General features: G+C 39.4%; 1 protein-coding gene across 4 annotated transcripts in view; it reads left to right on the forward strand.

The window, feature by feature from the left end:
• PARD3B (par-3 family cell polarity regulator beta) overlaps positions 1-23,656 on the forward strand; it is a 1,037,391-nt gene that overhangs the window by 400,720 nt on the left and 613,015 nt on the right. For all 4 annotated transcript variants that reach the window (XM_044241394.1, XM_044241395.1, XM_044241397.1 and 1 more), the window contains exon 3: positions 7,575-7,746. In XM_044241394.1, the coding sequence (XP_044097329.1) occupies positions 7,575-7,746 (172 nt within the window). The remainder of the gene's footprint in view (positions 1-7,574; positions 7,747-23,656) is intronic.

The raw sequence follows: 23,656 nt of genomic DNA on the forward strand, positions 1-23,656 counted from the left end.
GTATAGTGTGTTTAATGCATACGTGGCCTCTTAGTGAGTTGCTGCGTAATTAAAGAAGGTAAATGTAGTTTTGGCCAAAGTATTGGGGGCTTTTTAATAGGCATATTTTGTTGTCATCACAGGCGATGTAGGCAGCTGTCTCTTTAAAAAGCAATGAGAATAAATATGTTTCTTAGTACAGTTGAATAAATTATGCTATTTTCTTTAGAATGAAGCTTAAAGCTGTAAAGTTTGTGAAGGTCCCTATTATGGATTTTCAGTTTGAAGAGGTGATGAAAATTGGTTTATCTCATTTACTGAATGTCGATTGAATTTTGTGAGAATCAGAGCTGTTACGTACTTGTTCCGAGGACGCTAGATCTGATGCTCGAATCTGATGAAGATGCTAATGTGAGCATACTAATTTTTGAAACTCTGGATTAAATGCTTTTAGCTAGCTGTCAAAATCCCATGAAGGAAGATCACCTATTTTCAAACCTTTGTTTAAAGTGGCATAAAATATAGCCAGTTGTTATTTAGTTACAAGCAGATGCATACATTTAAATGAAATTCTGCAGTGTTTCACTCTCTTCCCAAAGGTGATAATGTGTTTTCCTCTACTTGTGAAATTGTTGTAATTTCACAGTCTTACTTAGATTTAATTGTGTTTATTAAGATTTGAGACAAATGATTCCAATTTTATTTTGTAGGATCCTCATTTTTTCCTTTGTCTTTTAATTTTGTTCGATAGTCGGTAATACGGAATATGGATGAAACAGTAAAAATAGCAATATGTTGTTAAATTCAACAGTTTAACCAGAACTCAACATGGCAAATAAGCTTTTCTTAGTAGTACATTAGTTTACTTGACGTGTAATTAAAATAGAGCCACATATTTCTTACTGTATTACTACTACAAAAAATATACTTTCATAAATTATATTCTATGAGCATTGGGATCCTTCTTTTTTTATTCTCTATGTAGGCTAAAGATAATAGCATCAGATTATAAAAACTCAGGCTATAAAAGTGACAGAATGCTGTAAGTTGATAACAGAGCAAACCACATCATGAATATTGAAGGATTCTGCAATAAATGTACCTGGTGGCATTTATTATTAAAATATTTACTTGTCACTGTAGAAACTGAAGACGTTGGTATATTGCTTCCAGTTATGGTGGAAATAGACAGCACAGCTCATGTATTGCTAGCCGGGAGAGCAGTTCGCGTCTAAGGGTTGTGTGTTCTTGTGTGATGAAGAGCAAGGGAAAAAAAAACAAAGAAGAAGAAAAGAAAACCAAAAATTACCTATTTGATGTGTTTGATCTTGGTGCTTTCTCTGTTCCTCTGTCAATCCTGTGATGAAGAGATTAAAGAGAAGCAACAAAGTAAAAGCAGAATATGGATAAACAAGTCAAGTGGGATTTAGTCTGGAAGCCAGAGAATGGTAGCTCTGGTAGGGAAAGGAATTAACATTTAACCTTCCATTGTGCACCAGGCTCTGTGCTAAGCATTTAGGCATGTTAGGGATATTATCGAGGAAATTAACATTCCACCTCCACTCGACTCATCCCCCCAAACACACAAACACACACACGTGCACACACACACATGCATGCAACTACCCCAACACACAAACACACGTGTGTGCACACACACATGCACATAACTACCTCAACACACACACGCACGTGCACACGCACACAAGCATGCAACTACCTCAACACACAAACACATGCATGTGCACACACACACATGCACGCAACTACCCCAACACACAAACACACACACATGCATGCATGCACACACACCTTTACTAGTGACATTGATCGTAACAGTCTCGCTGTTTGAGTCCTAAAACAGGTCTGAGTCCTTGAAGAGATATTGATGGTGTGAAATTGCAGAGAACACATGGCCCTTTTGATCAAGTCTATTATTCAGGTTTCATGGATGTTGTAAATTATCCAAAGTTCTTCTGTCTCCTTTCATCTTCAAGTTTTTCGTTGTTGACTTTTTCATTATTTTAACCTTTACAAGGTGAATATGAGAAAAAGAGGGAAGTATTCTCTAACGTGAGGTTTATGGGTGACATTACCTTCAGCCGTGGGCAGGGGACATTTGAAGTTACCAAAACCAGTGCCTCATCTTTGAATTGCAAACACCGTCCACATGGACAACTGAGATCTAGCTAGTGAATATAATTTGGACCTGCTACATTAATGTGTTTCTCCTTCCATCTTTTTCTAAGTCCTGTTTAGAGGATAAGTGTGTTCCTGAGAATTCCACTCCACCTCGACCTCACAGAGGTATGAAACACAGGGACAAACACTGTACCTCTTCTGGGTGCCTAATTTTACTGGCAATTAAAGAGAAAAACTTTATTAAAGATTAATACAAATTAATCTATTAATTAAGAATAAATCTATTTTAATTAAGATTAATCTATTAATTAAGATTAAAATCTGTTTTGAAACAAGAACAGAAACCTGGTAGAATACAAAAAGTAAGACTTGAATTTTTAAATCTGAGCCCTTTGGCTGTGAGCTTATGGTATGCCCACTCAGGTGAGGTCCCCACTACCCTGGAGGTCTATTTTTTACATTTGTTCTCAAGCTACGTTGGGGCACACATCTGGAAGCTTGACACCAGGTACATCCAAGTGGCATCTTGGAGGAAAGTGAGCAGGGGAGTGCCTGGTGCCAGGCCGCTAACCTTACCTCCCTCTCCATCTGCCACGCACCCCTCGTTCAACACTCCCGCTCCTGCAGGCAACAAAGAAACAGATTCTCCCTTTCAAAATTGAGCCTGAAAAAGAAAAAAGAACACACATAATCTCTATTTTTGGAGCTTGATGTGGCAGAAGCAATTTCTCCCAGTGTTGAATAGAAAAATGAGGAATTTCTCCCCCATAATAACCAAACCGAAACAACAGCCATAATGATAATGACACTCAAAAAAAATGTATTCGTTGTACATGTGTTCATTCATGTACTCATTCATTTCTAACAAAAAATAATAATTTGAATGTTGATTCTAAAAACACATGAAAAAATCCAGGTATCTTTTATCCTGTGCTATCTTAGGGGTTACTATCTGTTCTGGCCTCACTTTACTCATTTTATTCCAACAAATATATGTTCAGTGCCTGCTGTGTATACTCACCATTCTCGGCGACAGGGATACAATAAAAAAGACAAAAATCACTGTTTTCTTGGAGCTTATATTCTAGTACAGTGAGAAGACAGGCAATAACTAAGACAAACAAGAAGAGATGAAACATTGAGAGGGTGATAAATGCTACAAAGAAAAAGGAAGAGAAGATGGGAAGTGGTCGTGATGTTGTGATGCAGATAGTGTGGCGTTCGGGTGAAGATGGGAAGGGCAGAGAGGCCAGCCACGCAGGTGTGTGGGGGAGACTGCTTCAGCAGAAGGGACAGCAAATGCAAAGATCCTGAGTCAAGGGCAAAGAAGAAGAAGTCACAGCTGAACAGAATCCCGAGAACAGGGGAGAGTGTACTCCGAACACGAGGTCAGAAACTTCACAGGGAACCTACGGACCCAAGTCCATTGCCAGGACTTGAGCTTCACTGGGACATGAGAAAACGGATGACCAGAGGAGTGACATGACCTGCCTTGTGTTTCGGTAGGGTCACTCTGCCTGCTGTGTGGAGAACGATTGAAAGGGAGCATGGGTAGAAACGACGAGACCAGACAGGAAATTGTTGCCATAATCCATGGGAGAGACTAGAAGTGGGGTCCAAAGTGGTGAGAACGGAGGGGTGAGAAGCAGTTAGACTCTGACTGTGTTTTGAGATTCGTTGGCAAATCGGTGTGTGTGAGGTGCATGAGATATAGCGAGGAAGGGAGGGGAAAAGGCATCGAGGATTAAGAGGAGGTTTTTATCCTGAGCAAGTGGAAGAATGGAGTGCCATTAATCGGGATGTATAAAGATTATGAAAGAGCTTTGGAAGGTCAGTTTTTCGCATGTCATGTTAGACAGTGGATCTTATGATCCTGGAGTCCAAGAAGCAGCTCTGGGTGGAAGATTTAAGTTTGGAATTTATCAGCAGATACTTACATCTATGCCATGAGACAAACAAGGTGCCCCCCCCAATTTAAACATGTTTCACATTTTTAGAGACAAGGAGGATAAGTAAAAGGAAATTTAATGAAGGGCCTAGAGAGTTGAAGATGTCCGGGAAGGCAAGGGAAGAAAATAATTTAAGGAAGAAGGTAGTGATTGACTGTGTCCTAAAGTCAAAGCAGAAAGTGGGGGATTTAGCTACCTAAAGATTGTTTTTGACCTTGATAAGAACAGTTTCTGTGGAGTAGAGGGGCGAGAGCCTGACCAGTGTGGTCTCAGCAAGGATTGGGAAGGAGGGAGACCGGAAATTGCTCTGTGGACAGCTGTTTGAGATTTTGCTTTCAAGGAAAGTTGAGAAATGGGTATGGTATCTGTAGGGGTCCTGAAAAAGTTGTTAAAGCCTTTTTTGTTCATTTTTACTTTTGTTTTCAGTGGGAGAATGAATAGTGTATTTGTGGACTAACCTTCCTGTGTCTCTCTGGGGATAAGATGCCGAAATACTGATGGACATCTGTGTGGACAGGAGTTTTGATCAGGAATAATGGCTGTGTGAAAAGATCTCGGATTATGGGGTCTTTGGGAAATGTTGGTGTTGCACTGGGTGACATGAAAATACCAGCATTGCAGAAGGAGAACGGAAGGGTCACCAGAAGATGGATAAGGCAGCAGAAGAGGAAGGCATCCAAATGAAGTATTGCCTGTTTGCATTTTGCATAGCGTTTAGGTTACTACAGTCCGTACAATGTCAGTGAAAAATCTTCCACATGCCTTAGAAGTTTAGTCTAGGTGAAACCTTAACAACAGAAAACTTTAAATAGAATTCCTTCTTTCATGTCCATCTCATCTGTGTGGGAAAGGTAATTTGTAATGAGTTTACGTTCAGGGAGGGGAGGCCGTCTTCCCGCACCAGACACTTTGGAAATCACATGTCTTCTGTGGAGGAATTAGAACAGTGGTTTAATGTGAATTGATGCATCTCTGTAACCCTGTCTGCTAAGAATTCTGTTACCCAGGAAGGTGGATGTTCTGATGAGTCAAATAATCTAGCTGATAAGCACCTGCAGTGTGTACAGTTTAAATCAATTGTCGATGTTGAAGCGAGTGTGAGTTGTGGTGTGTTGTGGGTGTTGAGGTGAAGAGGGCACGGAGAGTCAGTCAGCAGCCAGCACTGATGGAGCCAATGACTCCTTGGGGGGACCACAGAGTCAGGAACTGAACCTCTTCTTTCCAGGAGTAGAGACTCATTCATTCATTCATCCTCACACCAGGAGTAGACTCCGTGGAGATATTTCCTGTCCTCCACGGGACTGGGAGACAGAGTGTGAGACTCGGGGGTGCTCCAGTTCTTCTTAGCATCATCTTTGGGAAGAATCACGTATTGCGTTTTCTGGGTCCAGCATATTCTCCTAATGGACAAACCGTGTATATTTGACAATAGAGCCTTTCTTTGTACAAGTTTTCTTTTTGGAAAACAGTCACCCCGAGGTCTGAAACCCTGGATGGAAAATTTAAAAAGACTAGATTCAATTACTTTTTAGTCTTTAGATATCAATTACTTTTTAGTCTATCTTTTTGGAAAACAGAAGCTATGAACTGTAGTGTTCTCTCATTTGCGACATAGGTGTGCCATTGTTATTACATATGCTATAAACTTGTTGGATATGATAGCATGGAAAACAGTCAAGTATCTCGAGGAGGAAGGTTTATCTAACAGATATAAGTAATGACTTACGAGTTTTCAGCTTTAAGATTCTGTATTATGCTTTAGATGCTATTTTATTTCTTATCTCTTTTCCCCAATATTTAAGGCACAGTGCATATAGTAGTAGTTAAGGATGTAGCAAGAGAAGAAATAAGGTACTAGTCTTAACTTACACACAAGTGTTCATAGAACCAGTATAATAAGCCATTTTGCCTCGCCGATTGGCAATTAAAATAAATGTCACTCAGATGTGTTAGAATTCACCAATACGCAAAACTGAAATTATAATCATGTCACAAAAAAAGTGACAAAAATAACACTTCCAGCACATTTTAAAAATTGATTTTATTTTCCTTTACAAGATTGAAAGTGTTAAACTCTTCACTCTGACCAGATGATTAGAAAGATACAGATCTACTGATTATTTTTATACTAGAATAATCTTTCATTATTAATCTATTTAAGCCTTCTCTCAAATCAGTTCATCAGTGCTGCCAATTAAAAATAGAAAATGTATGTGCTCAATTTCAAGAATTAAAAATAATGCCTTGGGAGTAGCATTTCTTTCCTGTGGTAAGAGGATTGTTGGATTTTCCAATTAAAGAAGTCTCCATACTGGAAATGAGTAGTCAATTATGAAAATTATTTTTGAATAGTCAATTTGCATATCCCTAATTGTATTCATTTCTTTTGAAAGACTGAACTTGGAATTTATGATGTTTTGATTGATTACGCCTGCATTTGTGTTATTAATACTATTGCTAACAAGGTTCCCCTCTGAATGGGCCTTCGAGTGTCTTTTCTGAATAAATGTTTGAATCACAAGTAGGTTTGTTTTATTTAATGAATGAAAAATAGCTGAAGGTTTACTAGCAGTTTTCAGATTTGCACACACTGTTCTTTGTCGGGTTGACAGTAGCGTCCCCTCGGTGCTTCCTACACACACTCTTGCACGTCTCCCGATCACCCGACGAGCAGCGTGCGAGGTCGCTCTGTGGTGGTGCTGTCTGCTGGCCGAAAATACGGCTGCAGCAGGACTGTCCTCTGTTCGTACAGCAGTGTTTGTGCAATGAAAATTTTATGACATCTTGCCCTTTATGAAAAATGACTTGGAAGTGGACAATTAAATGTTTTTATATTAATGACAAGAAACAGTTCTCCTATGAAACAACACTGAGACGAAGATGGAAATAATTTGGTTAAAAGTGCTGATGTGTAGTCTCATTGGACTTGACGTTCATTGGACTTAAACCAGTCAACACAGCGTCATGAAGGAAGAGAACAAATTTAAAGGGATGTATCAAAAGGGGATATCTGTGTGCACGAAGTGAACCCATTGTATGGAAATATGCACACTCGTTTGTCGTGGTTGTGTCTAAAAAGGCAGCGATGATTATGGATTTCATAATATCTTAGCTCTCTGAGTTTGGAATGTCCTCTTTTACCTTGTAGATCTGTTGTTCAGCTTTTGCATATTCAATTTTTATTTCTGGAAACCCTCTTAAAAAATACTGAAGTCCTTTCTGGCATGTTGGAAAAGGTGGCGAGGAGAGGGGCAGCCTTTTCCTTTCTTCAAGAGAGTTAGCCAAAATAGGTTATTTCAAGAATAGACAAACCATTAGTGAAGTCCTGCCATGGTCCTTTCAGACGTAATATTGAATTGGGAGTTGTGGTACAGTAACATTCAAGTTACAAGTTTTCAGAGGCTGTTTTCCTTAAAATCCACGAAAGATCACAATCAGCTAGAAACAGTGTTGTGTGTTATGCATGCCATTCAAAGTAATTAGTGTGGTTGGATTTGTTTGTAGCTGATTGCTGTGTTTGATGAACAAGAACCACTCCACAAGATTGAGAGCCCCAGCGGAAACCCTGCAGGCCGGCAGAGCCCAGATGCCTTTGAGACGGAAGTGGCTGCCCAGTTGGCTGCGTTTAAACCAATTGGTGGGGAAATTGAAGTGACCCCTTCTGCTCTGAAATTAGGTATGTGTATCTTCACTATTATGTTCTTCACTTGCTTAAAATACGTCATCTTGCTGATTATGAGTGGCTTCTACAAGATGACTTATCCTCTTAGTATCTTTCTTGAAAAATCTGGTTTGTCTTTAAATTATTTTTACATAGCTCTTTGTAGCTGTGGACACTCAGACAAGGGGATGCATTTGTTTGGTTTGGTTTGGTTTTTTCTCCTTGAATGACGGGTGAATCTGAATTGCGTGGTCTTGAAGTATCCTACAGGACAGGCTGGTCTGTAAGTGACGGGGTTCATCTGTACCCTAGGGGGATCACTTAAAAAAAAAACTCTCTGAAAAGTGTCATTTGGCAAAAGCTAACATTTATCAAGGAATTCAGACTAGGAATAAAGGCCACTTTCTGTTTCAGCCACCTTCTTTTTCTCCTCAGACTCTGTATCTCAGACTTCCGGGAAAACATTTTGAAGTTGGTCTCTTAATTCTAGCCTACAGATTTATTTACACAAGAACAACCCACCCAATAATTTTGTTCAGAATTCCTCATTTTTGTTTTGAAGGCATTGGGAGAAAAATAAACATTCTTCTCAAGTTTCAGTGAATTTACACCTCTAAGATCAATGTCAGTTTTTGGTGATACCTCTCGGAGGTAAATTTAGGTCAGTTTCACAGGATGAAGCTTTTGAAAATCTGCTAACATTTTGGTACTTAGAACAAATTTTCATTCCTATTGAAGGTGTGCATATGTTTTGAGACTGCTCTGAGCACCTGTTAGATAGGTTAATTCTCCAGGTAGAAGAACAGAGGCTTTTACTACTGTGCGAGGGGAATCTTTCCCTTGCAAAGCAGAGTGTGCGCTTAAAATCACAGAAGTCCTGCGGAGAGCCGGCTTTTTCCCATCTGAAGCAAAATGTTGACTGGAAAGTTTATTTTACATACCACAATCCTGAATATCCGTATTTGGTACTAATCTTCTGGAAAGCATCTGTGGTGCCGCTTTTATAATAAACCAAGTGGAAATTTATGACCTCTAATCTTCCTGATGTTCCTCTATCCTTTGGAAACCCAGCTAGTGACGCGATGTTCTGGAATGTGTGCGGACAGCCCAGGGCTCCGTGGCAGCCTCCCCATCCACAGAGGAGGTCTGTGGCTGCAGCAACCTCACCGCCCTATCATTCATTTGCATAATGGATGCCTTTTTATCCATTATGCAAATGGGATGGGAGGGAAATTAGGCAATAAGGGAAGACGAAAGGAGAAAATTGCTCTCGCTTATTTTAATATTCTATTTATAAGCAAGCACTGTGTGGTCTTCAAAAGGCTGAACCTTAGAGTAGCCTGTGCTGGGGAATTTGTTTCTGCCTTCCCTTAGGAGCTCTCTAGCCGGGGGTGGGGGGGGTGGGGGGTGTTTTTCTTAAGCTTTCTCAGCTTCTTTTGTTGAACTGTCTGAGCAACATAATGTTGAAATCAGGGAGAAAAGTAAGCTGAGGTTCTTTTTCTTTAAAAGTGAATTTTCTACTTCTTTGGTGAAAGAGAGAGAGAAAAATCTTTATTAGTGGAGACTACATGCCAGGCCCCGAGCTCAAAGCAGTGCAGCAAGTGTTCTTAATCCTTTGCTCATGACAACTCATTTTTTTTAGGGAATTTTTTAAAGATTTCATTTATTTCAGACAGAGAGCGAGCGCACACACGCTTACATGAATCAGGGGAGGGGGTGGAAGGGTAGAGGCAGAGGGAGAAGCAGGCTCCCCGCTGAGCAGGGAGCCCATGTGGTGCTGGATCCCAGGATCCCAGAATCATTGATTCCAGACCCCAGGGTCATGACCTGAGCCAAAGGCAGATGCTTAACAGACTGAGCCCCCCAGGCACTCCATGACAGCTCATTTAAGCCTCAGGGTTCTTAGCTGGGTTCCGTTACTCCCCCCATTTAAGAGGCGGGGACACAGTCATGTAGTACTAAAGTAATTTATCCAAAAATCCTATAGTGATTTCATGGCAAAGTCAAGATTTGAACCCTTTCTGGCTCCAGTGTCAGCAGCCTCCAATCTGCTGGTAATCAAAGAATGAATTGATGGACTTTTTTGGGGTGTACTTTGTGACTATGTGTCCAAACCTTGAAAGTGCTTCCCTCCCCGGCTTCAGATCCATGTCTGTAGTGGTGTGGCTGAGGTGATGAGATTAGCTAACCTTCCTCACCGGGTGGTCAGTGTGGCCTCCCAGCCATGGGCTCTGAAGCCCTGGCATCACTTCCACATCCTCCCGCTGCTCGCCGGCCAGCCTCACTTCCTTCCGCCTCACGACCTTTGCAGCTGGACAGAGCTCGAGAATCACTCAGACCGCCGCGGAGGCCTCCAGCTGACCTCTCTCGTCACAGGGCCTGCTTTCTCCCATCCCGGCTTCTGCCAGAGCTGCCTCGCTAAATCACAAATCCGATTATATAACTCCCTGCGTAACAACTTCCAATGGCTTCCTCGTGTGCGGAGAGCCATGTCCAAACTCATTAGCTGCCTGATGCAGATGGTTCCTTGGAATTAGCAGGAGGAATCTGGGCAGGGATGAACACTGAAAAAAAAACCAACCCTTATCCCCCCCTCCCGGGTCCAGCAGATTGAGTACTTTTCATTTCTGGAACTTTAAAAGAAAAGAAGAGAAAACATTTGTCAAGTTTCTCAGGGAAAGTAGAGGAAGCCACCCGGCCTGCTTTGGTGTCTGCCTGTTCTGTATCTTTCCTTTTGTTGCCTTGGGGAAGGGTGTGGTCATAGATGGGGGAGCGTGGAGGGATATGCCTGGCACAGAGGCAATGCTCAGGGCGGCCCAGGGGATGGGACCAGTCGTGCTCTCTGACCCTGTCCGAGATCCTGCTTAGGTGAAGGAGGTGGGTGGCTAGAGGGGCAGTAGCATTTGTGTCCCAGTGATTCATCATAATGCCTGCGCATAAAACGCTAACCACCAGAGCCCCAGCCCTTCACCTCCGCTCCCCACTCCGCTCCCAAGGCCACTGGAACCCGTTGTAGTTCTGCGACGCGTCTGCATAGGCTGGTAGAGCAGACACAGGGATTGTCAAATTCTTGAGCCCCATTCAAGAAGATGAGGAATTTAATCATTATCAGCTTACATGTTTCTCTCTCTTATCAAGCTACCATTTAACAGATAGGAGGAATCAACACATTTTTATGATTAGGTCATATTCATCACCAAAAATTTGTATTGTATTGGTATCTGAAATAAAAATGTGCTTGATATCCAGTGTAATTTTTCTATCATTGTCCAACACAAGATGATAATTAATAATATTCTGTTAAAAGCCAACAACATTCCTGTATGCATACAGAGATTGGCCCCTCTTCTTTTTCTTCCAAGATGAAATACTTATGTACAGAATATGCCAGAAGTTCTTATTTATAGGCTCTTCATGACCTACCTACTTCCTCGCTGCCCACCTTTATTACTGGCCACTCTTTCACAGTTACTTCAACCTGTAGGCACCAAGAACCACTTGCCATTCCCCAAATTTGCTGTCTTTCAGGCCTCTGTGCTTGTAGAGGAACTTTTTCTCTTTGATCCTCCCTTTGCCTCTTTTCTACTTGGTGGAATTTGTACGCACCTTTTAAATTCAAGCTCAAATAGGATCGTATTTATAAAGCCTTGCGTACATCTTGAAGGTAGTACACTAAGTATACAATAAATTTATTTCCCAATACTTCATTCAACAATAATGAGTTACAAAGATGAATTGAAGAAATCTTCTACTGACCTAAAAGGGTTCAGTATATACCCTGTAAGCTAATGGGGTATATATTTTTATTTACAGGAGGAATTTCAAATCAATTCATCTAAATTATTTCTTACATTTATTTTCCCAGTGGATTTTCTTTTTCTTTTTTAAAATATTCTACTTATTTATTTGAAAGAGACAGTGAAAGAGCAGGAGCTGGAGGAGGGCAGAAGGAGAGGGAGAAGCAGTCTCCCCTCTCAGCAGGGAGCCCAACAAGGGGCTGGACCCCAGGACCCTGAAGACATGACCTGAGCCAAAGTCAGATGCTTAACCAACTGAGCCACCCAAGTGCCCCCACCACAATGGATTTCCTAATGTAATGCTAAATGACTAAGTCCTGATGCAGAATGATTTACTAGTTTGGGCTAACACTTTAAGAGTCTGTTTCTGAAATAGGCCAGTGCTTCCTACAATATAACCTAGAGATTGCTACCCTAAAAATATATTGAAAAGAAGAGACATGGTAGAACAAACACTAGGGAGAACAGCACAAAATGATATCCACAGAGTCTACTTGGACTTTCAAATCACCCAGTTCAGGAATTTTCCAAGTCTTCTTTGGAGACCTATGGTACCTCTGAACATGTTTTGGGATTTCAACAACTATGACAACTATGTGATTGTAGTTAATTAGCAAATGACATTCACTGAGCATTTAAGTTTTAGATGCTCTTCTAATTTATTCACATTCACTCTTTGTACAGATAGGATTAGTTAAGCTTTCAGGGTGATAGGGAAAAACTGTACCCTAGGATGGCTGACCAAACCAGCAAGGGAATTCCAGTCCCTTTCTCAAAGCCCTCCCAGGGTCTCCTTTCCTATCCCATTTCCCATGTGCACTGAAAATACCAAGTATGCAGAAGTAGAAGGGTATAAATTCCCCTCCCTGCTTGTGCTTGGGGCTCAGACCTTTGGAGAACAACCTCCTCCTTGCCCGCCGGTGTTACATAAACCTCCGATCCTCCAAAGTCTCTGCGTGGCACTTGGTTCTTCTGCCAGGATCCAGTCCAGGTTCCGTAACAAGGGACGAAAGGAATACAGAAAGCTGGTGAGGAGGCAACAGAGAATCCTAATGCCCTTTAGTAGTCCTACTGTAAAGAAACCCACTTCCACTCAAGAATTCTTAGTACCCCTGACAACAGCATTTGTAAAATTCTGGTTCTGGAAATTTCCTTAAAATTTCATAATTAGCAGTTCTCTAGACAATTGACATCGTTTTACAAACAAGCAAATGTGTGCTCTGATGTCAAATAAATGGTTGGATAAAGAACAAGAGTCAGACCCTGTGTCTGTTGGCCTCTAGTACAGCGCTCTTTCAACTTCATGACATTTTTGGGATTAATTGAAGATTTCAATTACCATGTCTTTTAATACTGTATGTGATAAAATACCACCTCATATCCTTTTGGAATTGAGATAGAGTGTAAATTAATAAATAGATACTATGAATAGCTATAAGTCAAAAGGTAATAAGGGAATAAAGACCAGAAAATTAGATGGAGAAAATTTCCTTTAAATCCTCTCTAAGTTTAAAAAAAAAAAAAGAATTTACTTCCGTCTCCTCAACTCTTATAGGTTTGCACACACCTGCACGCATTCAAGTGTGTGTGTTGGGGGTTAAGTGCACCAAAACCAATATGCTAATGGGATATGGAGGTGATTTTCTTTTCTGTGTTGCGGATACTGTTGTACTCTTCTTGACATCTCAAGTATCTGTACGTAGGGCCTCTGTACCTCAGACATATTAGGACACGAAGTTTGAAATTTGGAAGAGTAAGGGTCTTTTAGCCCTCCGGTCAGTAGTTCCTGTGCTGTCTTCAGATCTATAGTACCTGACCTTCTACTGTTGTGCAGAAGACATCATGAGATCATGGCCCCAAGCCTGGTCCATCCTTGTCCCTTGAGAACCAGTAGTGTGGAGCTGGTCCCAGACCCTACAGTATTTGATCTAGCAGTGTGCCCGGGTAAATCATTCAATCTAATCATCTTTCCAAACAAAAATAAATAAATAAATAAATCAGGGCACATTTGCCATTTCGATAGAAAGGGGTATTTGAGTTGGGACCATCTGGGTCACTTCGTGATGTGTCATTACCATGTTTCCTTGCCCCACAGTTTTCTTGTCTATAAGATATGCCTTGCTTGCCCTAATGGGCTATGAGTGATTTAAGAGAATTTCATGCATACCATGCTGAATCTGAATCTGACTCCGTGCGCCTGCCAATTTCTGCCCCATGGCCCCAGTTAATTAGTAGTTGTATTTTGGATCCTTTGATAATTTTTTTCAGTACTTCCTGACAGAAACTTGCTATTTAGGGTTCAAGCTTACGTGAGAAAATATTTTCTTTAGTTATAATTATTTTAGCAATGTAATTTGAACAGTGTGTCAGGATAAAACATATTTGGGACTTGGTTGTTGCCAGTCTTGTGATCTATATTACCCAGATATAAAGCAATCTGATTAAAGTTTGGAGTTGAAATAGCGTTAGCTTTATTCTCTTCTTGTATGTTCAACTTTGAAGATGAACTTACATTCTATTTGAAAGTGATTCTTACTTCTGAGACTTGAAAGCTGAAAGGTGCCTCAGACGCTTTATTGTTTCCATGTGTGTTTGTGCTTCAAAACTGAAATGGAAATTATGATTGTGTGTTTGTTATAATGTAATTATTTTCAAAACACTGAGTTCCCTTGTCTTTATTTTCAGTAGTTCTCAGAAAAAAAAATTATATAGCCATAGATTAGTGTTGGAAATTGTGACCGTTTTCTATCTGATTTTGACTCATTTACTTCATAAGGGAAACATATGGGAACGTTTGTCTGAATTTTCAAGGAAACCAAATCCCTTTATGGCACTGATCTTCAGGAAAAAATAAAGAAGGGGGAAGTTTATTCCTTTAATTAGGCTGCAGTGTGTAAGTAGCTGCTGTGCCCATAATGTGAGTTTAAGTATTGGCATCTGACCCTAGACAAACACAGTCACACCACACACATAGCGGAACTAAAGCTCGGGGCTGGGCCGGGCTTCTGCCGGAGCCTTTGAATTTGGACTACAAAGCACACAAGCATGTGCGGGTTCCTCGTTGCTAGAAGCTCTCCGCTGTGGGCTGTGAAACCAGAGTGGAAATCACCAGGCACCTGAGGTCATTCGCTTGGATGAAACCATAAGTCATAATTTGGTCATTGGGTTTCATCTTATTTGTTTCCTGTTGGGGCTGATTATTCAAAAGTTAACAGCTACAGAATAGCTTTTCTTTCTTAAACTTTTTTTCTTCCCTGCGAGCTCGGTATTTTCTTCCCATGCAGGCTTAGATGAATGATGTTGTAATTAGCTATGGTAACCTTGCCAGGCCATCATCAATCAGTCACAGCCATAGAGTCAACAAAGTGTGTGCATGCTTTCGGGTGCGACAGTGACTAAATCGGGATGAAGGAGGTCACGGCGTTTCTAACCCGTTTCTGGCATCATTCTTCTTTTCCCGATGTTTTGGTTTTTATTGGAGTTTGTTTGCACGATAGGTGAAAGTTGCCGGGAGTGGCGGGAGTCAGATTATATATTGAATATTTTAAAATGTTTTAATACTCCAGAAAGGGCCCGAGGTACTTGGTTGAATGAAAAAATAAAATCAATACCTAAAGACAAGCAACTCCTGAACAAATGCTAAAAGGTAATTACCACACAGGAGTCATTTTTGTTTCTGTTAGTGAAGTACAGATGTGAGTAATAGTTCCAATAAGAACTTTCCAGCATACTTGGCATTACCTTTTCTAAGTAATTGCAGATGAGTGGTCCATATAGGCACACTTCGTAGACAGGCAATCAGATTATAACATTTTATAAAAATAACAGTGAGATTTGCTTGAAAATATTCTGTATTCTTATAAATGTCTTTTAAGTGAGATATTATTTATTGTTATAGAATATTAAACAAGAAAGAAATATTACCATCATCCTAACAGAACTGCCATTTTCACTTTTCTGTTTTCTATCAAGTTTTGCTTTTTATTTTGTCTTAATTTTTTTTTTTAACTATGTGCTTCCGTTCTCCTTTGCGTGCTGTATCCAATGGCTAAATCTAGTGCTTAAATTGGCACTAAGGTGGTTGTACTCTATAGAAAAAAATATTAAAGGGGATTTTCATTTAGCCATTCACCCAGAAATGACAGATAGCATATAAAAAACAAGCTTTTTACTCTTGTTCTTTTCCAGCATAAATTTCTAAGTTGATTATATGTCCTCAAAAAAAGCAAAAAACAAAAAAAATATGCCGAGTTCACCATCTCCCCTTTGGCCTCTTGCCCATGCTGGACCCATACTGAGACAGAGTCTGCAGATCCTCTCATAAACAAACGGAATGAAAGGTCACCTTCCTACCGCTCACTTGATATTAGACCCCTGGGTTTTGAGGCCTCCCTTGCACACTGCTTTTAATAGTAAATCCAGTGAGGCCGTGTTTGCAAAGGCCTACTCCCTGTGTGGTGAAAATATTTTCAGTCATACTGTCATATTCAACTTTTCATAGTTCCTTGGGCCACTGATGAAATCATTTGCTGTCTGTTCTTTTAATAAAAGAAGGGGAAGACCATTCCCCAGCCCCCCAGCACACACACACATACAAGCACGTGCACATACCCATGGTCTCTTCTTACTCCCTTCCCAGCCGCCATCACAACTCCCATCGTCCCTTCTTCTAAACTTTCCTTTCTAGGACAGCCAGACAGCACCAGACCCAACGGTCCTCCATTCTCTGGATAGAGGTTCTGCTTTTCAGAGCCTTCTAAGGTTCCATACACCTTTTTCAAAATGCTTTCAAATTACTTACCTGTATTAAACATTCCTAACAATAGGATTCAGATTTTTAAATATATAATTCTTTGTGACTGAAGATTACATTTCTCATAAATTTCTAATCACATCTAACCAAATTATTTATGATAATCATGCTGATTTTCTTTTGCAGTGTGAAATTCAGGAATCTTGCTACAATTCAGAATATAGTAAAGCCTCATTTATACTAACGACTTAAGTGTAAGGTTTTAGCCTTTAAGGGGTGTGTGTGTGTGTGTGTGTGTGTTTTCATGCCCACACACTTCCCTCCCCCCCCCTTTCTACCCATCTGGGGGACTAATTTAATTATTTACACAAGATCCATCTTAAGGACAAGTCAGTCGGAGTTGGACACGCTTTTATGACTGGCTCAGGATTTTCTCATTTGCTTTATCTGATAAAGCCATATGATAAATTATGCCCCAATATACACATATTTGCTTAGTTCCTTGTGCTGTACCTACTTGGAAATTTTGCTATGATCTTGATTTGGCTAAATGAAAGTAAAAGTACTGAAACAGCTTGATCTCTTCATTTTCACATCTCGAGGTGATAAGAAAAGGTGACAGCCTTTGCTTAGCAAGTGCCATAAGAAAGCTATCTCTCTTGTGTTTACCCTTTTCAAAATGTTTACCAGATAAAAGAAGACAACTTCCCAGATACGACCACCACAGTCTGTCAATTTATCATTGAAACAATGCATCTATCGTATGGTACACACAAAATGGTGCCCATTCTGTTTACTCACGGACCTGATGGGAAAATCTTAATAACTATGAGGAAATACAGGTAACCCCCTAAAAATATCAGAAAAATCTTGATTACTGTTCTATGTAACTATGAGACTCTACATTTGGGACTTTTTTTTTTTCCTGTGTGTAAAATTAAAGGAAATTATGTGATACTTCTTGCTTATTTTCTTTTTATTTATTTGGAAGGCTTGGCTAGGATTACTTAATGCATGTGTGTGGAATATGGCACGATCAAGGAAAATAAGTTAGAAGACTTCTTGCCTAACCACAAACTATTTAAAAATCATAGCTCTTGTAGTTGGTGTTTTAAGATGATATTAGTTAAAAGAAGCCATTGCCTCAGTGTCCATGTTTCTTGAAACTGTTAATAAGAATGGCATTTCCATACCTTTTTGCACTATTTATTCTAAAAAATGACACGGATGGCAGCAAGCTGAATGGCTTTGTGTCATCTGTTCTGCAGAATGGTGATGATCAATTAAGCTCTCCTTCTGTTTTTAAAACAAATAGACTTTCTGCCCCAGAGACCTGAAAGCATGAGGCAAACTTTGTATTTTAGTCACAGTTCAGGAATAATGTCCTTTGACCTCACGACTTGAGTTGGGTATTACAGTTAACTGCCCTCATGGCCAAGAGCTCAGCCTTTGCACAGCTAACATCTGCTCTTTTCTGATGATTGGGCTTAAGAATGTAGTTATGGAAATCAGTCTATCTGATGTCATTGCTACAGAAGATGGTGGTGTGCCTGTCACTGACTTCAGGTAATCAATAATTATTTATTGCTGGCTCAATAGAGGAGAAGTATTACGCTAGGCTACCAGAGGAATATAAAATAACACGAGCCATGAACTCATTCCCAAGCAGCTTTCTCATTCCCTAGCAATCTAGTTGACTTAAAGTAAATTACTGGGTGAATCTCTTAACTTGGTTAGATTTCCATTTTTATAATTTACAACTCTGGTTATAATATCACAGAGCATACAATTACACAACCTTATATAGTTGGAGAAGGCCTTACCTGATACGTAGATTTAGATGTGCACAAAGAGCTTTGCCATGTGCCATTCGTCATGCGTGATGTCTCCCCAAACCTTGGTTAATTGCCTTTTATTTGGGTCTTTGTTTGACAGAGAGGTTTTGGATATAATAAAACTTCAAGTTTGTGGTTTATATGTGATTGTGCAATTTTCGCTTACTATTTTGGGATAAAACTGTTAGTTTTATCTCCTGTTAGGTGATCAGAAATAACTAGGATGCCACATCTTTCCATCACCACTAACAGTGTCCTGTGCTTCCCAAAGAAGTTCTTCAAGGACCTAATGGATTGATGGATGAATATTTATCCATCCATCCATCTATCTAACCTTCTCCAATGACACCCCAGTCAAATGTATTCTTTTAATTTTAGGTGGTAAAGTTAGAGATCAGACTTCTACCCTGGTGACTTTCAGTAAATGCACCGTTCAGAAGAATTAATTGTACCCTAGTCAGGAGGTACATGTCAGTGACCCACTCCTTACTGCTTTTTTCACTGAGTGCCGTATAAATTACTGACTGGACTCCTAAGGGTGATGGTTTCTTCTCCAAATCTATAAGCTATATCTCAGCCTGATTTATTTATGTGATGCAGAAAGTTAAAGCTCTCTTTTCAGTCCCTCTATTCTTACTCAAAACACCATTCTCCATTTGAGTGTCCAAACTGTCTAAATATGATTGTCTTATATGGGAATTCATCTACCACTGTAGACGGTATTGAGAAGGAGCATCTTGACCATCTTGGATGATTTCCTTAGAGAAGTTGAGAGAACAAATTTTGTGTGTTTTCTCCTTTTCAGACCAATTATCACCTTCTTCAAAAACTTACTCAAGAATTAATTTTGTTTAAAAGAACTTCCTTGACTCCCTTATTGCCCTATTTTTAAAAATAATGTTTAACATTTGTTTGGTAGTTGTCATAAGTGTGATATGATAATGTTCTGTCTTTACAAGGTGAAAAGTTATGTGAGGTTAGGCAAAATTCTTGTCTATGATTCATGTCTTCTTAAAAATTGGTTCTCTTCTTAGTATGCAGAATGTAATCTGAATATATTTGACTTTGTTTTTTCTCTAGTATCTTAATGAACATTAATTCCAAAAGGGATAAAGAAGGATATAGATGAAACAGTATTTATATATATTTACCAAAGTATAGTCTAGAAATTAAGAGCACGAGCATATGTCAAATATGACTTTCCCCTTTACAACTAGGTGATCTTTGGCAAATTATTTAACCTCAGTATGTCTCAGTTTCTTGTGTAAATAAACCTCTTTCTCTCTCTCCCCCTTTGTGTGTGCGTGTGTGTGTATTCCATTATATATACATATATACACATATGTACATACAAACACATATATACATATATACACATATAAATGTGTATGTTGCATGTGTGTCTGTATATAGATCATAGGTAATATCAGTAATGACTGAATAGGGTTGTTGGTGAGCATCAAAAGCATTCATGTATCTACATATATAGAACACATATAATAGTGCCTGCCTTGGGGCACTTGGGTGGCTCAGTGGGCTAAGCCTCTGCCTTCGGCTCAGGTCATGATCTCAGGGTCCGGATCAAGCCCCGCATTGTGCTCTTTGCTCAGTGGGGAGCCTGCCTCCCCCTCTCTCTCTCTGCCTGCCTCTCTGCCTACTTGTGATCTCTCTCTGTCAAATAAATAAATAAAATCTTAAAAAAAAAAAAAGAATAGTGCCTGCCATGTAATAAGTGGTAAGTCACTGTTATTTTTATCACTAACTTTATTATTGATCATTTGGCAGAAAATTATAAAATCTCCTTGTGTTTATCTAAATAATGTTTTGGTCTGGTTTTTTGTTCTCTCTTTTCCCCACTTTTAACCCTTGTTTCTGTGTTCTCTCTTTCTCATAAATGTAGACTCTGGTCATCTTATACCTTCTCCTAAGCCATAAAATTAAATTTGTTTTTCCTCTCTTCAGTCTTAAAAGATAAATGGTAAAATGATTTCTTTAAGTCAAAATAATACTCAGGGACATTAATCAAAATAGTATAATTGCTGCAGAGTTTTCATATAATACCTTGGCACTTGTTTTTAGAGGTTTGTAGAAGGGTAATTGCTTTGATTCTTTTTATCTTAATGCAAGTGTTTACTTTCATGTCCTCACCCTGATTCAGCATGTTGTTCATGAGAATTTTCTTTTACAGTTGGTAAGTACATGCTGTTTATGTTTGACAGTAGCTTTACACAAGGGAAGAAGAATTTATTTGTAATGTTGTTTCACTCATCCAACTGACCTAGAACACTGAGTCCGTCAGGGTGCCAATAAGTAACAGATGGCATCTCAAAGGTGCATTTGAAGACAGTTTAATAATGGGATTATTTATGAAAGTAAGGCACTCAAGTCCTGAAAAGATTGGGAGAACCCTTATCAGCCCACGCCCAGAAGTGGCAAGGGGAGTAAATTCTTCCCAGTCTGGTGAGAGCTGTAGATGTGGAAGAGAGGTCCTTAGGGATCAGAGCCTGTGATCTCAAGTTGCCCAGTGCTGCCACTTTCAAAAAGATGGGGGGAACATGGTGAGGGATAAACATCCTAATACCCCTTTGTTCCTATCCTCTGGTCTCCAGATGATCCTTCCTAATGGCCAAACCCAATAGGCAGCAAGAGGGAAACTGGCCAGTGTGATGGACTGAGTTACTGAATGGAAGTCAGCCTCTTGGCAGCCAAAATAGGGCTTAAAAGTGGCCTGGATAGCAACATGGAGATCAAGCAGTGCAAATATGTAGTCCATGTGTCTCTTAGGTGACTTTTTTTTTTTTTTTAAATAAGATGCTGGTATAGATCAAAAATGCTTTAAAGTTAACAGGTGATATATGATTTGCATTGAACTTACCTATTGAAATATAGAAATCAAATAGAAATTAAAAAATACTTTTTTTCCCTCAAGGTGTTCACAATTCAGTACAACATTTTTCATTCTTTGTGTTTTTTTAATTGAGACGTAGCATGGGTGATATTTATGTATACCATGCATTGAAATCTAAGGCCCACCTTTATGTAATATACCTGTCTTGCTGACTATAATTCCACCATGTTTATAAGTAAAGCAGGAAAGCACATCAGCTTTCAGCTCCCAGAAAGTAGATTAAATATATTTCTTTTGTGTCTCCTCCATCCCAAACTTTCATACAAATCAAAGTTAAAAATAAAGGGAGGGGATAGATTAATAAAACCACTGGGAATGGGAAGAAGGGGGGGAATGGAAAGTAAATAGAATCAGATTAATAGATGACTTAAATTTCAGGCTGCCCAAGAGTCAAGTCTTTTTCTTTTGAGAGATGGGCTGGATGCAGGTGGACAGCCTGCCTGCCTGCCTTCCTGTTCATGCCTTTTAAAGTGAGACCTGTCAGTGAACATGCTTTGAGAAAACTGAAGCTCCTTGTTATTCTTAAGTAACAGAGTACTTCATACAGAGATACACGTGGGCAACCACTGCTCACCAGACAGTTAAGGAACAGCAAGATAAAAAATGATGCTAGAGTAGAATTGACAAGACAGCCTTAGAGAAGAATAAAAAACTTGGAGGGAGCTACCTTACCAGACACCAAGATTTATAAAGTTATAGTAATTGATTCAGTGTGGTTTTGGCACAAGGAGAGATGAATGGCATAGAATAAAAATTTCTAGCAATAGACCCTCACAAATAGCCATTTATTTTATGTCAGATTTGACATTGCTGTGCACTGGGGAAGGGATGATGCTGAACCAATTCAATATTTATATAGAAAAAGTAATAATCTTAACCCCTACCTCACACCTTACATAAAAATCAGTGCAAGACAGATTGTTTTTGCCATTCCTTTATATTTAGTTCTACTAACAAACTGTGAAGACAACATGGGGATATATGCATTACTTTAGAGTTAGGCTAATTTTTAATACAAGACATAAAGAGCTAACCATAGAAAAATTTAGATAAATTGGATCATGTTAAAGAATTCTGTCCACTAAATGATGCCATTAAAATAGTGAGAACAATTGTAGATTCTGAGAAATATTTATAATACTTATATTTGACAAAAATCCATGCCCAAAGTATATGAAGAACTCATAGAAATAAGAGAGAAGCTGATAATTTAAGAGAAAAATAGAATTCTAACAAGGCATTCCATATAAAATAGATACTTGCATGGCCAATAAATATATAATAAAGGGTTCAATTTCATTAATCTTCATGGAAGACACATTAAAACAACATTGCAAAATTGACAACAAAATAATGTAGCATTGGATTATAACCCAAAATATAAAGTAAATATACATGTGTTCATACCGATACCAATAAATAACTGATTGAATAAATAAAAGTGTTAATGGTGGTGGTGAGGAAAAAATATTCCTTACAGAAGAGTTCAAATAATATATACATGTTCCTTCCCCCTTGAGTATAAACTGAGGTTAGTGACTCACTTCCAAGTATAGGCTATGGGGGAGGGGGAGTAATATGTACAGTGGCTAAATCTGACCAGTGCTATCTGAACCAACTGATCAAGATTACCATCACCAGGGAGAAGTCAGCTGATATATTCCCTATGATAGGATGAGCAGACCGTTTCACCTCAGTAATGTTCTTCCCCGAAGCCCATCTTGAGAAAAGCATTAGACAAACTCAAACTGAGGGCACTCTACAAAATGTCTGACCAGCCCTTGTCGTAATTGCCAAAGTCATGAGCAGTAAGAAAAGAGTTAAGTAACTGTCCCAGACCAGAAAAGACTTGATGAGTTAATACAACATGGTATTCTGGATTGACTCTCAAACAGAAAAGGACCTTAGTGAGAAAACGAAGGAAACCTGAAGGAAGCCTGTAACTTAGTTAATAATCCTGTGTGAATAACTCATTTGTTTTGACATATGCACCGTGATTAGGTAATATGTTAACATGGGAAATATTAGACACTCTGCTATATTTGTAACTTTTTATAAATTTAAAGTCCAAAATAAAAAGTTGGTTTAAGGGGCGCCTGGGTGGCTCAGTGGGTTAAAGCCTCTGCCTTCGGCTCAGGTCATGGTCTCAGAGTCCTGGGATCGAGCCCCGCATCGGGCTCTCTGCTCAGCAGGGAGCCTGCCTCCTCCTCTCTCTGTGCCTGCCTCTCTGCCTACTTGTGATCTCTCTCTCTGTGTCAAATAAATAAAATAAAATCTTAAAAAAAAAAAGTTGGTTTAAATTTATTTTTTCAGTAGAAGATTACTACTAATCCATGAATTACTAAAATGAAAAAGACAACACCAGGTGTTGGTGAGCCTGTGGAGTAAGTAGAGCCCTCATCACTAATAACCTGAGGTTCAATTAGTTCCACATTTTGGGGGAAAATGTGCAGCAGTATCTACTAGAGGTGAACCTCCACATTCTCTATCGCTCTGCCATTTCAGTCTTAAAGTAGGTAATACTCAGCAGCAAAGAATATAGATGTTTGCCAAAATATACTGCACAGTATCCCTGTTCTTCTTAGTCCCTAACTGAAAACAACTCAAATGTCCATTGATGATAAAATGGTAA

Source organism: Neovison vison, chromosome 3 (assembly GCF_020171115.1).
Source record: "Neovison vison isolate M4711 chromosome 3, ASM_NN_V1, whole genome shotgun sequence".
Taxonomy (NCBI): domain Eukaryota; kingdom Metazoa; phylum Chordata; class Mammalia; order Carnivora; family Mustelidae; genus Neogale; species Neogale vison.